This window comes from Lithobates pipiens, unplaced genomic scaffold (genome assembly GCF_037356315.1).
Source record: "Lithobates pipiens isolate NorthernLeopardFrog02 unplaced genomic scaffold, aLitPip1_a1.2 Scaffold_3, whole genome shotgun sequence".
NCBI lineage: Eukaryota > Metazoa > Chordata > Amphibia > Anura > Ranidae > Lithobates > Lithobates pipiens.
This window is the reverse complement of record NW_027507790.1, coordinates 106,228,676-106,243,196: the sequence shown is the minus strand read 5'-3', so window position 1 is coordinate 106,243,196 and position 14,521 is coordinate 106,228,676. Positions and strand designations below refer to the sequence as shown.

The 14,521-nt window shown below is 40.1% G+C and overlaps 1 protein-coding gene across 3 annotated transcripts in view; it reads left to right on the top strand.

Moving 5' to 3' along the window:
* The window catches only part of SLC12A2 (solute carrier family 12 member 2), a 155,864-nt gene that overhangs the window by 124,769 nt on the left and 16,574 nt on the right, over window positions 1-14,521 (top strand). For 2 of the 3 annotated variants that reach the window (XM_077462140.1, XM_077462141.1), the window contains 4 exons: window positions 6,523-6,654; window positions 9,096-9,143; window positions 10,288-10,410; window positions 13,947-14,058. In XM_077462140.1, the coding sequence (XP_077318266.1) occupies window positions 6,523-6,654; window positions 9,096-9,143; window positions 10,288-10,410; window positions 13,947-14,058 (415 nt within the window). The remainder of the gene's footprint in view (window positions 1-6,522; window positions 6,655-9,095; window positions 9,144-10,287; window positions 10,411-13,946; window positions 14,059-14,521) is intronic. The other variant, XM_077462143.1, reaches the window with a different exon arrangement.

Here is a 14,521-nt window from a genome sequence, read left to right as displayed (position 1 = left end):
TTAGACATTGCTGTTTGCATGAGAATGACTATGGCCTTAGTGAGACCTCCTCAGTGGCTAGTAAGACCCCTTTCACACCGAGGGCGTTTTGCAGGCGCTATAGCGTTAACAATAGCGCCTGCAATCCGCCCTCAAACAGCTGCACCATTGTCTCCAGTGTGAAAGCCCTCAGGCTTTCACACCGGAGAGGTGCGCTGGCAGGACGTCAGGAAAAGTCCTGCCAGCAGCTTTTTTTCGAGCTTGTGAAGGAGCGGTGGGGGGGGGGGGGGCGGGGTTGGGGGGGTTATAAGCGCTCCTCCACCACTGCTCCCCATTGAAATCAGTGTGGCAGCGTGGTGCTATTGTGGCACATTGCAGACGCTTTTAACCCTTTCTCGATCGCTAGCAGGGGTTAAGTGCCCCGCCAGCGGCCGTAATGTGTCGCAAATCCAACGGTAAAATGCAGCTAAAAATAGTGATGTTTTACCGCCGACGCTATGGTCGGCGCAGTGTGAAAGGGGTCTAAGTGCAGTCATGGTCCAGTTACAAGGTGAAACTAAATCAGAGAGGCATCAAGGGGCCTTTTCTATCTTTAAAAAAAAAAAAGTAATGGCGGCCATTCTGTGACGTCTACGGGTTTACCTTTAAAAGTTCAAAATGGAGTACAGGCTCTTTTTATTTTGTAACTGCGTTTTCAAGAGTTAAAACCTTGTAGATCATTTTTTCTAATGTTCCTGATAAATCATGGTTCATCCTATCATGAGAAATGGTTGTATTTTCTTTTCCTGTTAATGGCTGGTGGCTATATTGAAAGAATGATGCTGCAAATATAATTTCAGCTAGCGGGGAATTTCAGCTGTCTGTTCCCCCAGCTGACAGTTGCTGTTGGTAATTAGAACTACCAGTACTTAATAGCTGTTTATAGATTTGTTCTGCCCACGGATACTTTTTTTTTTTTTTTTTTTATTTTTTTTTTTACTGGGTTACTGCGGAAAAATAATAAACCAGTAGGGATCAGTAACACTTTCCAGTGACTAACACAACTTGTTAGTGACAAGAATATCATCAAGGACATGAAGACATGCCAGGGCGAGGTGTGACAGGACAAGCTATTATTACAGGGATTTCTCCACCCCTTACACAAAGGACATTGTACGGCAGGAAATGGGGGCCAGAAAGCTGAGAGCTCCTAATTATATGGGCAGGGTAAAGTTGGTGGACAATAATTTTGCTGACTGATAGAGCATTTTATAAACGTTGCCTTCTGTCTCCTGTAAGCGGTATGGCTTTTGAGACAATAGAAGGAATGTATGACGTAGCACAGATGTGCATCCACCCTTTCTTTGCTGCACGCTTGTATTTCTTTGTAACGCTACATAGTTTTCTCTATTATTATTATTGAAAGTAGCCTGTTATGGTGGTTGCCATTGCTGACTTCGCCTGAACATGGTTATCATATTGATCAAATGACTTTAATGCTTTCTTAAACACAACCAGCCTGCCAGATTCACCTGCGATTATTATCGCTAGCAGCTGCTATAGCCGGCAGCAATAACTGTCTTCTCCAGGTAGGGACGGCTTCACCGGCCTGCCCCGCCCCTCGCCTGGAGCAGACGTCAGCAGGAGGAATTCCCCCTGTCAGCACTGTCTGTGGAAACCCATGGTTGCAGGAAATACATTTTCACCATCTGTGGCCTGCCTATGGTCTTAAAGCCAGATATCTAGCATTCTTGATTCTAGGATCACATGACCAGAGCGGATGGAAACATTTGGTAAGTACACTCCACCCCCCTCTTCCCCCCCAACCCCCCGATTGTTTTTTTTTTTTTTTTTTTTTTTTAGTTTTTTTTTTAACAGGATAGGCTGGATAGGTGAGAGGAGGGGGGGGGGGGGCTGTAGGTACAGTGAATATCTCCTAAATAAATCACAGTTTAGGAGCTATTCACTGTATCTGCATGTGCGCACTGAAGAAACGGTCAGTTCGTGCTGTTTCTTCAGTAGCCGTGCAGTGACCAGCGGCACCCGTGCGCATGTGTGGGAGTGACTTCATCGCGGCCCCAGCCAGTCACCACGCCGGAGCCCGCGGACCTGGAAATAACTCCTGGAGACATGACGCCGGTCACAGCGGTGTGCGGGGACTGCTGCAACAGCTTTGATCTAAGGTAAATATTTCATAATGCGTTAGTATGTGATACATACTAGCTCAATATGCCTTTATTTTGCAGATTTTTTTCTTTTTTTCTTTTGAGTTTACAACCACTTTAAGTGACTTGAAGATGCATACATTCTTATTTTAGCATAACCTGGAATCTGCAATCCAAGCATTCTCTGGTTTAGGCCACTGCTTTCTGCAGTTCGCTAGCTTAAAGTAGAATTCCAATTAAAAATAGTGCTATTAACTGTGTGCTAAATATCCATGCTAGCACACTGCTACCCCTTGTGCTACATATGCACAACATACAGTATATTGTGTTATCATGTAAGTGCTGTTATGTGTTCCTGTACTGTCAGTGCACTGTTAGTACTACTGGTACATTCCTGGATCATGATTGACTAAATATATAAACGCTGCTTTTTCTTCAATTCTTCCAAAGTCTTCATTTAGCATAGCACCCGTAATTTTGGGAACATCAAATCTTCAGCATCTTCTACTCCAAAGTTTTAAATCCAATCCTGTTGATAATTAAAAATGTAAATTTGATATTTAAAATCCCAACATCTAAAAAAAAAAACTGCAAAAAAGTGTTTATTGTCCTGCCTTGGTCTACAAAAAGCTGTCTCTTAAATAAGCCAGTTAGGCCCCTTCCATTTATGTTTTTATAGTTATGTGGCATTTTCCCTTTCATTTCGTGGAATCTGTTCCCACTGGGACACTTAACAGCAACTGCAGCTCTGACTTATTTATAGACAAAATGAGAGATCATAGGAAATACTCATTTCCGGCAAGCCAAACTATTGTTTTCTTTTAAAGTGTATGTTTAATGGGTGTATTATAAGGCATGCAAGGTCCCTCTTATTTACGATCCTGTGACGTACTGGGGGCATGCCTTTTTACAGGAGAAATTGCTTTTAGTATTTGACTTTGAGACTTGCTTAGAGGGAAATATTGAAGTAATACAGCACAGCTTTTGCCAACAATAGATTAGTCTGTATTGTCACTGTTGAAAGTTTTATGTCCTCCAAGGGAATCACCGCACCCCTTTTCCCTCAGTAAATATTATGGAGGTGCAAGCCAGCCCAGTAAGTGATGGATACCAAATTCAGAAGTACTTGGAGTGTTTTTACTCCTCTGGCTGCTGTGAAAATATTTGTGATAAAGCTGCAACACATGTTGATGATCTGTATAGGATTCACTTCTGGTTGTCATTTTAAATTCATTGGAAGCTGTAATATAGTTCACATATACAACTATAACATGCCCAGGCAGAATACATAGAATTTTAGTTGTTAATGCTTCAGGATTTGCCTTGGTATCTGTTTCAGAGCCACAGTTGAGCAAGTCATGCCAGACAGACGTTGAGAGTTTAGCTTTAAGCAGGTACATACTAATAGCTTCTTTTTTTTTTTCCGTCCAGCAGGGCTGAACGGAAAAAAAAAAAAGCGACCGCACAGGAGGAGCTGATATACTAAGTGATGTCCCCTGCTGTGCTGTCGTGTTTTGCCACCCTCCCCACCAAGACACTTCGGTCAGCGCTGTCAGCCATTGGCTGAGAAATCTGATCAAGAGCCAATCGGCAGTGCTTTTTCGGTCATACCCCTTCCGACTGGCTGCCGTACGCACGGGCCGAATGTCAGCCGGATTCTATTGAAACGGCCAATGCCATCCAACATTGGGGCCCGTGCGTGCTAGGCTAAGTTTAGTTTTCCTAGCAATCGGCTATACCAACATCGGGGGTCTCGGACAGAATTAAAACCTGACTCAGCGCTTCTAATCCTACTCAACTCTACCTAGAGAAAAATTGAACATAGAAGTACAGAAAATCAACTTTGAATGCATATTTGCATTGTTTTTCCTTTTCATAATGACATTTTTATTCACTTGCAAATTGCCTTTGAACTTTCTAGCAAATATTAATTCTTCCTGCAGTATCCGTTCCCTAGCACAGTCCCCTCTCTGCTGTGAAATCATAGCTTTCTTCAGTAACCTTCTATGTAGCTGCTGGGTAGGAATGAAGAAAGAAAACTACGGAGTGATGGCAGCTGTGAGTCTGCTGGGTTTGCTGATATCACGTTCAAGATGTCTGTGTCCAGCAGCAGTCTCAGGCCTCTACAGGAACATAACATTGATAAAAAAAACAATTGATTCATATGATCTCTCTTGAATAGATTTACCTTGCTTTCCTGTTCTTGTAACGAGATGGTGAGTGGTGAGAATCCCCCCAATTGGGATGCAAAAAAACTGACATTTTCCAACCCTTACCTACTCTGATTACTCAGTCCAGCTGATTATATACAAATTACAAAAATCTTATCTTTATGGACTTTCTGCAGACACAGACAAACCAGGGCATTAGCTGGTATTGCATTCATTGAGTATATTTCTTTGTTTTAAATATTAATTTTTGTGGTTTATAAAAGTATATTACCAATTATTTAAGCTGTACTGTATATTACTGTTAATTTATGATAGAGCTGAGTACCTTCATCCATGTGAAAAATGTAGGAACATTTCTTATTAATCAGCCTAATTCATGGTTCAGATGAAAGGAATTTCCTGAATTTCAGGGTCTGTTTTCAAACTCCAGAGGCTTAGTGCAATTTTTCTCCTAAGTGCAGGAAACAGTTTAATATTAGCCACTGGTAAATGGAAGTTCTGCCACACACCTCCACCTACAGATTACACTGTGAAATGGCTATCCTCTCAGATTTTGGTAGCATTTTAAGATATTTATTTATTACAAGTAATTTATATAGTGCCGTCAATTTACGCAGCACTTTACATATATTTATTGTACATTCACCTGAGCCAATTACCAGCATGTCTTTGGCGAGTGGAAGGAAAAAATATAATCGGTTTATAAACTGATTAAAGTGTTTTTTAATAATGTAGCCTTACTTTAACTTTTATCAATGTGTTCTGTTACCCAGGCGGCAAAGTACATGTATTACTTTGTTCTGTCTTTCCAGGTGTTACTTAAAGCAGAGCTCCAGGCTCATTCATAAAAAAAAAAAAATGTAGTCAGCAGCTACAAATCCTGTAGCTGCTGACTTTCAATATTAGGATTACCTGTGTGTGTATCCAGCGGCACCTTCACCCGAGCTGATTTTTCAATCAGCTCTTCTCGAGTGCTGCCTCCGCCATCTCAAGTAAGGGAAATCAGCAGTGAAGCTTTGCGGCTTCCCTATTGCGCTTCTGCAAAGTGCGCCACGCTTTGTGAATGACCCGGCGGCGAGGTAAGGAGGAGGAGGGCCGAACTTGCAGCTGAATTTGCCACGGCGAACTCATCCTGGAGTGGGTACCTGTCAAAACCAGGTACCCACCCCCCCAAAGGTGCCAAATGTGGCAGCAGTGGGGGGGACGAGGCAGATAAACAAAGCTTCTCCTATTGGGTGGAGCTCTGACTTAAGGCTAGATTTTTTAAAAGCTGTATCAAAGCTTAACTGCTGGCTCTCACTTGATGTAGTTTAACTTTGTGTAAAGGGTGCTAAAGCATTACACTTTTGGCATTATACTTGCAGCTTTGTCACTTCTTTCTGTCCTACTTGCATTTTGTCATTGAGATTATAATTACTCCACATCTGTTGGCTTGACCGGGTGGAAGTTAAATGATCAATAGTACCTAATCAATAGCTGCCCAAGTCTATCGATGTCAAATTACCTTCAGAATCCAGTGGCCCAGATTACAAACTACCATGATAGATGGTTAACAATGTGACTCCTCATCCGTAACTTAAACAGATGGAAACATGGCTGAAAAAGCAAATTAACACACGTTGTTTAAGATTTGTATTAAGCTAAATAAATTTTTTTTCCCTGAGGTTCATTCTTTTATGACAGGCATATACAATACTCCCGGGTTAGAATTTTCTTCTGTAATCTGTTTACAAATGAGACCCTCCTTATTTCTAGACTCAGAGATGACAATTTATTAGATGACGGTTTGCAAATTCACAGTGCTTGTGTTGCTTTCAGCTGGTAACTTTAGGCATGTGTTACAGAAATTTGCTAAACTTTTGTGCCCCATCTTTTTTGATTATAGTTCTTCTGAACTTTGACTACACATCTTGTTGGTATTACTGCTGAGTTTGTCTTTCTGTGGTCTGGCTTGTCAGACTCTGGAAGTCAGTGTAGCTGTTGTGTAGAAGTTGGTTATCACGTGTAAATTTGTTTGTCAGCTTCCTATGTGTTCTGGTCTCCTGCCATGTTCCAAAATCTTCTGAATAGGATAACTTTGGTGATATTTGCCCTAGTGTGTGCATTAATTCTTTGTAACAAAAGCATAGAGCAAAAATCTATACAAATTGGTTTATTGAGGATATATAAACATATATGATGTTTTTGGTTATATTTTAATCTGTTTTTTTTTTTATTTATTCCTCCAGAGGAATTACTATCATCTCAAGAGAAGTCACCTGGCACCAAAGATGTGATAGTAAATGTAGACTATAGTAAAAAGGCTGAGGCAGAGTCTTCGAAACAGTTCTCAAGTGACACAAGTCCCATGATGCGAAAAGGTATCCACATATGTGCAGTTGTACTTGTTTTTCATCTGTTGAGGGTGGTTCACAATGTGCAAGGAGGAGAATGGGCATGTTTTTTTTCAGCTCTGCTTTTATTCTTCAAAACGATTTTCTTCAGTCAAGAATCTTCTCTACATCGCTGCTAGGGCTGGTGTCTTCAACTGCAGCTAATCTGTGGAGGGGGGGGACCTCAGCCTAGCTTTTGGAATGCCAGGTCTGGACCCTGCTGGCCTGGATATTGCAGGGATAGCCTGGAAATGACCTTAGGACACTATGTTCTGCATAAGGAGCTTTCCAGGCTCCATCCTGGTAACAAGCTATCTGTGGAGTGCTTTCTAGGTCCAGAGCCTAAAGCACTGCCCTGGCACTTAACCTTTTCACCAAAGACTCACTTTATTTCTGGGTACCTTTCAGTTTACCACTTCCTTCCATTTTCCTCAGCAGAATGGGTTACATTTTGGTACTGAATGCTGACATCATCCACTGGGTGGAGTGTTGCAGGCGCATGATCCATGCCATATTTCCTGCAATATAGTGTCAAGGAAGCATTTCCCTGCTACTGCTTGCAAAGAACCACATAGAGCTCTAGTCTTTGGTTAGTTCCTGCTGCCTACCTACAGTGACTTTGGTCACCTCAGGCTATCCAGCCCTCATCTGCTGCCAGCTCTTTGGCTTTCACGAGTAGCTAAGCCCTTGCCTAGTACTCTTAAACCCATAGTTGTCACACGGTGGCAACTTGTCTGATTCTAGAGACAAGGGGGGCATCCCCACTGTAACAGGAACCCTCAGATCACATTCTCGTAATGGTCCTACACCATGTCCCCACTGATGGTGCTAACATCTGCAGCCTAGAATCTATTTGCCAGTTTATTCCGTCATCAGAGTCCTCTTTAGCTTTATTGGGTGTGGCCGGTTCTTCTGCCCTTTTATGCTGAGGTTTTCACTACAGTTATGCAGGACTTTATAGTCCGCAAATAGCTTGGTGAGCCATAGAGGGGCAATGAGTACCTTCTCCTGCAGAGTCTGCATATTGCTTACCAAAGGCCTTAGCGAATTCTGAGCCACTGACCATGGAGGTTCTGTGTGAGTTGCTGTTATCCCCACATTAAAAGAGTCTGTTTCCGCTGTGTTCTGTGATTAGAGAATGGGATACTGTGATGATCATCTGCCTCTTCTCCGAGACCTTTTGTAATTAATATGGATGCTGAGTTACCCAGGGTGATACACAGCACTGCTGGGTGGATGAGAACTTTAAAACTCCTACTCCTTCTTTTTTTTTTTTTTTGTGTATAACCTGTAGAAAATGTGTATTTACAATTTTTTTTATTTTTTTTTTATAATTATTGATTGGTAGCAAATTATCTAAAATATAATAGACGTACAGTTATTTGTACGTCTATTATTTGTACGCCATTTAAAAGGCATTCATGCTGTGAGGTAATTTTTTACTGTCTAGTTTTCCTGTCTGTACATCATTTGGTATGCTCTTTATTCTTCGCAGGTGTACAGAAACAAAGAGGAACCACACATGGGGTTCAATAAAACATATTAGTGTATGCAAACATTTAGAGTAAATGATTTATGAAAGGAAATGGTACATCTTGTATTGGCATGCTGCGCTCACTTTAGAGTCTTAGTAGTGGTGAATAAAACTCATCATAAACAAAACGTAGACATGCTCACAGAGTGAATGGCCTAAATCGTACAATATTCACCTCCCTTTTTTTTTTTTTTTTTTTTTTTTTTTGTGGTATAACCAACCCTGCCCCTTTTGGGTCAGACCTGCTTCTGCAGCAGAGAGTGAATCATCATTTCCATTGTATTTATTTAAATACATGGTAAGGCAGAGAGAAACCCCCCATTTATAAGAGCTGAGACAGTTAAGCATTATGGGAACTCAAATGCAAAGATCTGTTTTCAAAGTATAAAAGAAACAAAAGCGTAAAACATCTAACCATCCTGTACCAAAGCTAAAATAACCATGTTTGGTGGACTAAGGCCCCGTTCACACCTTTACGATTTATCACACATTAAAATGTGTCAGTGAATGTGTACAGCTTTGCAATTGTTTTTTAATGGTGCTAGTTTACATATGTGTCCTATGTTGACATGCATTTTATTTATTATTGCATCAGTGTATGTTGTTAGCCATAATGATGGTAATGGCAACACATGAAAACATGTGTTTCTAGCACATGGTGACCACCCACAATCATAGCAACCTCAGCTTTATTTACCATTTGATAGGTTAACAGAACCTAACAAAGTAGCAGGGAATGGATGAAAGTGCACATTAACACACATGAAAGCATGTTAAATATGCTTGACAATGGAAAGGTGTGGAACGAGCCTAAGAGCTTTAAGGTTACCGTTCTTTTTGTTGGCGTTAACACAAATAACATTGCTTTTCATCTTTCTTTTTAAATAATATCCAGATGATGAAGACGATGGAAAAACACCTACACAACCTCTTTTGAAAAAAGGCAGGCATTATCATTTTTGTTTTGGCTACATCCTTTCTTAGTCTTTTTCTTTTCTCTTTATTTCCTGTATCCTTTCTGTATACTTAAGTGTTTTCTGTGGGTTTTCTTTTCTTGACCATGACATACCTTTCACTGTAGGATAGAAGTGACATCTGGACAGATGACCAGGACTTGGGGAAAACCATGAATTAGTAGTTAGTAATGAGGCATAAAATCTGACTTTCATTTTCAGATTTATTTTTTATTTACATTTTTTTTAACTATCTAGCCTATTCCATCTTTTGAAGTTTTCTCATATTGTTTATCTGTGAACAAGGCAAATCATATTTTTTAATTTATGCTTTGCTTGAACAATGATTTGAAACTAGAACATGGATTCTTTCATTTTAGGTTATGTTAGGATGATTGCAAGTAGGATTATGGGCCTGAGTTATGCAGGCCCTTTTTTTTATTTTTTAGCTTTTACTGACATGTCCAATACTATTGACAGTATTGAAGACTGCATTCGATTTGCTAGTCCTTCAGGATGCAAAAAAATCAGAACTACCTAGGCTACCTAGGATCCTTTTCTGGTCTTTACACAAAGATAGTGCTCTAGTTCATTTTATCTCATGCCTTCCAAGAGAACAACCTATGTACCCGATTTTATTACCTAAGGACACCATCTATGAGTGCTTTCAGAAAAAGCTCTGTACTTCACTAATAATTTGGCTTAACTCTTCTCCACTGAAAGCAAAAAATTGGACAGGAGGTGGAATATTAAGATTGGGAGGCCTTCTTGGCCAGAGTTTGAAATTTAGGAGATACTAGTCCTTTCATAGTGATGCATGTTTTGTTACTCTTAGGTTGTAAGATCAACCAGTTGTCTAGGGATCAGGTGCTGATGAGTTTACCTTTAAAATACTTCAATGCAACAAACAAGTAAAAGAATGGTTATGTCAGTGTAGCTTGCTGTGATATTAAAGTTGTGACTGGAGAGTTGGATCAAGGAGATCCTGTAGAAGAAAAATGAGAATTAATCTTGGCTGTGTTACGAGACAGAAAATTCACTTACTACTTCCTTCTCTTTTCTTCTTTTGTGGTTAAAAAAACAAAACAAAAACTGATGCTCTGTGTGTTTTATCTTTGTGTCCTGTCTTTGCAGGTTCCAAAGGACAAGGTGTAGCACTGAATTCTGCAGACCAGAGACTTCTGGACGCCAGCTTACAGTTCCAGAGAAAGCAAGGCAAAAATACAATTGATGTGTGGTGGCTCTTTGATGATGGAGGTAGCTATATGAAAGGGTCAAATAAGATGTTTCTTCACAATTCTAGCCTAAAAGACCAATAATAGAACAGCTTTGAATTTGCATTGAATTCTTGTAAGTGATTAGAGGTGTGTTTTTTTTTTTTTATTTATTTTTTTACACCCAGGATTTGGCAATTCCTGTTGCCTTTAATCAAAATCCACAGTAGTAGTAAATTATTTCCCCTAATAACCTCAGAAAACCGCTGCCATCTAGTGTTTATATCATCCTGGATTGGTTTGATTTAATAACAAATTTGCTTTCCAAATAATGAACGTCTTATCTTCTGTTCTTTTCTTTTAGTGCCAGTTCACACCATAGAAACACAGTCCAGATGTGTTCCAAATACTTTTTCTGTATGGGCGTTTTTGATGCAGTCCGGTGCATTCCCCCCCCCCCCCCCTTTTTTTCTTAACCATAAATAGCGACATGTGTGTTCCAGTGCTTTTTGGCGTGTTTAAGTGCGTTCCAGTGCATTTGTGATGCATTTTACAGCTTTCCAGTACAGTCCAGTGCAGGAAAAATGCAGCATGTTCTCCTTTTCTTTCTGCAACTGGAACGCACTAAATCTGCGAGCACTGGTGTGAGCTATGCTATTGAAAGCCATATCACCTACTTTACAGGCGTTTTTGATGCGGAAAAAAAACACACTGGATTGCATGTGATGTGAACTGGGCTTTAATGTGTTGCAATTGTTTGTCTTGCAGCTGTGGCATCAGTTTACAAATGCATTATGCATACATTTTTTTCCATTGCCATGTTAATGTTCTAGATCCTTTATCATTTCACTAGGGTTTTATAGCACTGTTCTGGTGTAATATATATATATATATATATATATATATATATATATATATATATATATATATATATGTGTATATGTGTGTGTGTGTGTATGTATATATATATATATAGATAGATAGATTAATATTAAAGTTTTTTTTTTTTTGTAATAATCCAAATTATTGGGTACTGCAACCTTTTTCAAATTCAGACATCGGGTACCTACAGCAGAGCACCCTTTATTGGAAAGGTGTGTGGTAATTACTGATCTCTTGAGCAAGACTATAATTATCTATACACATAACATAGCAGTCCGATATTCTCTCAGCCAAGCAATTGTTCTGTATAATCTTGGGAACTGAAAGTTGCTTAATTTTTCTTTTTGCCAAATATACTTTTTTTTGTGCTGAGAGGACCCCCCCCCCCCTGGCAAACAGGAGACAGCATCAAAGTACGAATGTGATTAAATGGGATAGGAGGTTAAAAGGTTTTAACAGGATGAATGCACTATTTCAACTTGTGCTTTAACATACCCGCAAGTGTATGCTGATGTCAAGAGTGAATAGGAAATATTAAGTAGCCCTGCAAGAAGCAAAAAATCATACACCAAGTCATATTAAGTGATTCCACGGACTTGCATACTATGGTAATAGCAGAATGCATACCTATTAAGTGACACTGAACAGTAAAAAAATTATCTTGGTTTGTGAAACGCCTATTGTTGATAGTGATGTTAACAGTAGCAGTCTGCTAAGGTTGTTAAACCGGCCATAGATTTATTCTTTCCAGCCTGGAGGCCAATCAAAAGAAACAGAAACTCTATCCACCTTTAAACATCATGAATGGATACCCCCCTGCTTGGTGGTGATGGCAGCAGCTGCATCTTCTTGTATCTAGCCACTGTTCGGCTAAAATCTTTAAAGTGAGCTCACTCGAGGAGTGTCAATCAAGCGATTGACTTGTCGAACGGAACAGGGCCACCAACTGAGCGAATTTTTAAACAGCTCACCAGGAAACTGACAAAATTCCCTCCCCATATGACCAGCTTTATGCTGTTTTTGCTACACAGCCTTATTTAAAATGGTTGTAAAGGTAGAAGGTTGTGTTTTTTTTTTTTTTTATTCGCCTTAATGCATTCTCTGCATTAAACCGGGAGTAAACCCACTGACGTTTTTTTTTCCCAGACCTGTAAGGCAAAAGGCACAATGAGCTAGTATGCACAGCATTATAAAATACTTACCTTAGCACGCGGTCACGACATCTCACCTGATCCACGCTGAGGGAGCTAACGTGTTCCCTCTGTGTCTTCCGGGTATCGCAATGTCGCTCCCACGCGTGCGTGCAGGAGATTTCTTTCCGGCAGGGTCTGGCATCTGCCTGGCTTTCAGCCGAGAATCCCCTGTGCGCATTGCGAGGGGAATTTCTTCTAAACCATACAGGGTTCGGAGATATTTATTTTACCTACAGGTAAGCCTTATCATAGGCTTACCTTTAGGTAAAAGTTAAAAAAAAAAACTATACAACTGCTTTAAGGTAAACAAAAATCTTACTGCAGCTGCTCCTAGCAGCCCCCCCTCCCCTTTTACCTGGGCCCGATCTGGATCCAGCATGGTGCTTGAGAGCAGTGGCTCTCACAGCCCTTTCACTTCACTGGACATGGAGGTGGCTCCTACTTCTCAGTCAAAGCCTATTGGAAGAGGGTGGAGGCAGGGCCAAGCTGTTCTTTGTGTGTGTATAGACACACCACAGAATGTGGTTTGGGATCAAGCCTGCATGAGTGCCCCCATAGCAAGTAACTTGGAGGAGGCAGGAGTGTAGTGCCAGCGGGGAACCCCAGAAGAGGATTGTGGCTGCTTTGTGCAAAACAATTGCACAGAGCAAGTAAGTATGACATGTTTGTAATATATATATTTTTTTAAATAACAATCACTTTAATGTTCATGTCGGAAGTCTAAAAAAATATTTTTATAGAATATTTTTGCTTGAAGGTTGATGGGGATCTAAGGATTGCTTGTAATTTTGTACATTTGCATGACATAACTATTTTTTCATACTCTGGAGGGGCCTCAATAATTGTAAGAATTTGCCATCCAATTCTAAATTAATCTTCGCCATCACTCATTTTATTTGCTGAACTTGTGTTCTTCATAACTTGTAATAGTATCAGATTTAATAGGGCCAATGGCCATAACCCGGGAAGTGTCCTATAGGCAGGGGACAGCTTATACTGGGATGTGCATGATGTACTTTCAGAAATTGCTTGCCATTGAAAACAGTGCTGGAGCAGCTGGCGAGCTTGGACCACTCTCTCCGGCAGTAATACACAGCAGGTTCTGTAGACCTTGGCTTGAGAACAAATGTTCAGAAACTCTCCAGCTGATCAGATCACTGTTCCTGTTCACTGTTTGATTCCTATTCAGTTTCATCTGATGCACACTTTGACCTCATTCCCATTGTTACTCCCTGGGGAAAGATTCAGCTGTGTTTTGCAGTTGATTGCCACTGAACCTTTTCTGAGGGGTGTAAATCTGTGCTGCTTATTGATTGTTTGGGACTGTTTTGGTTAGAAGAGTGGCCAGAGGGATGTCATGTACATTATACCAGAGATTGTGTGTATATGTTGGGGTTGACTGAAGAGCACCAGCTGCTGTCCAGGATGAGATCACATGTTTATGTATGTTCCATTTGTTTTTCTTTAATGAGATCCCAACCTAATCCTTTCCTTTTTTGCTCAGGCCTTACATTGCTGATACCCTATCTGTTGACTACAAAAAAGAAGTGGAGTAATTGCAAGATCCGAGTTTTTATTGGTGGAAAAATAAACAGGATAGACCATGACCGCAGAGCGTATGTGTTTTTATTTTTAGTTCCATCTCTTTCAAGTTTATTTGGCTTTATAGTACTAATATTTGCCATCTTTGACTTCAACTACCACACAGTCATCTATGTTTTTTTTATTGTCTTCTCATCATTTCATTGCCATTGATCTGCTACAATGTTTTTTGGTTGTTTTTTTTTGTTTTTGTTTTTTTAACGGTACTATTACTGTAGAACAACAATGGCAAAAGGTTATTTTGATTATGTACCACCGTCTGATCTTTTGAAAGAAAGCTTCAGTACTCTATCAACCTTTACTACCTAAAGCCACCCATACACTGTTCCAAATTCGGCCAGTCCCACATTTCGATTGGTGTGTGGGTTCCCCCACATGGCAGAGATTAAGTTGCTAGTGGTAACAAGGGATTATTATTATTATTATTATTATTATACAGGATTTATATAGCGCCAACAGTTTGCACAGCCCTTAACA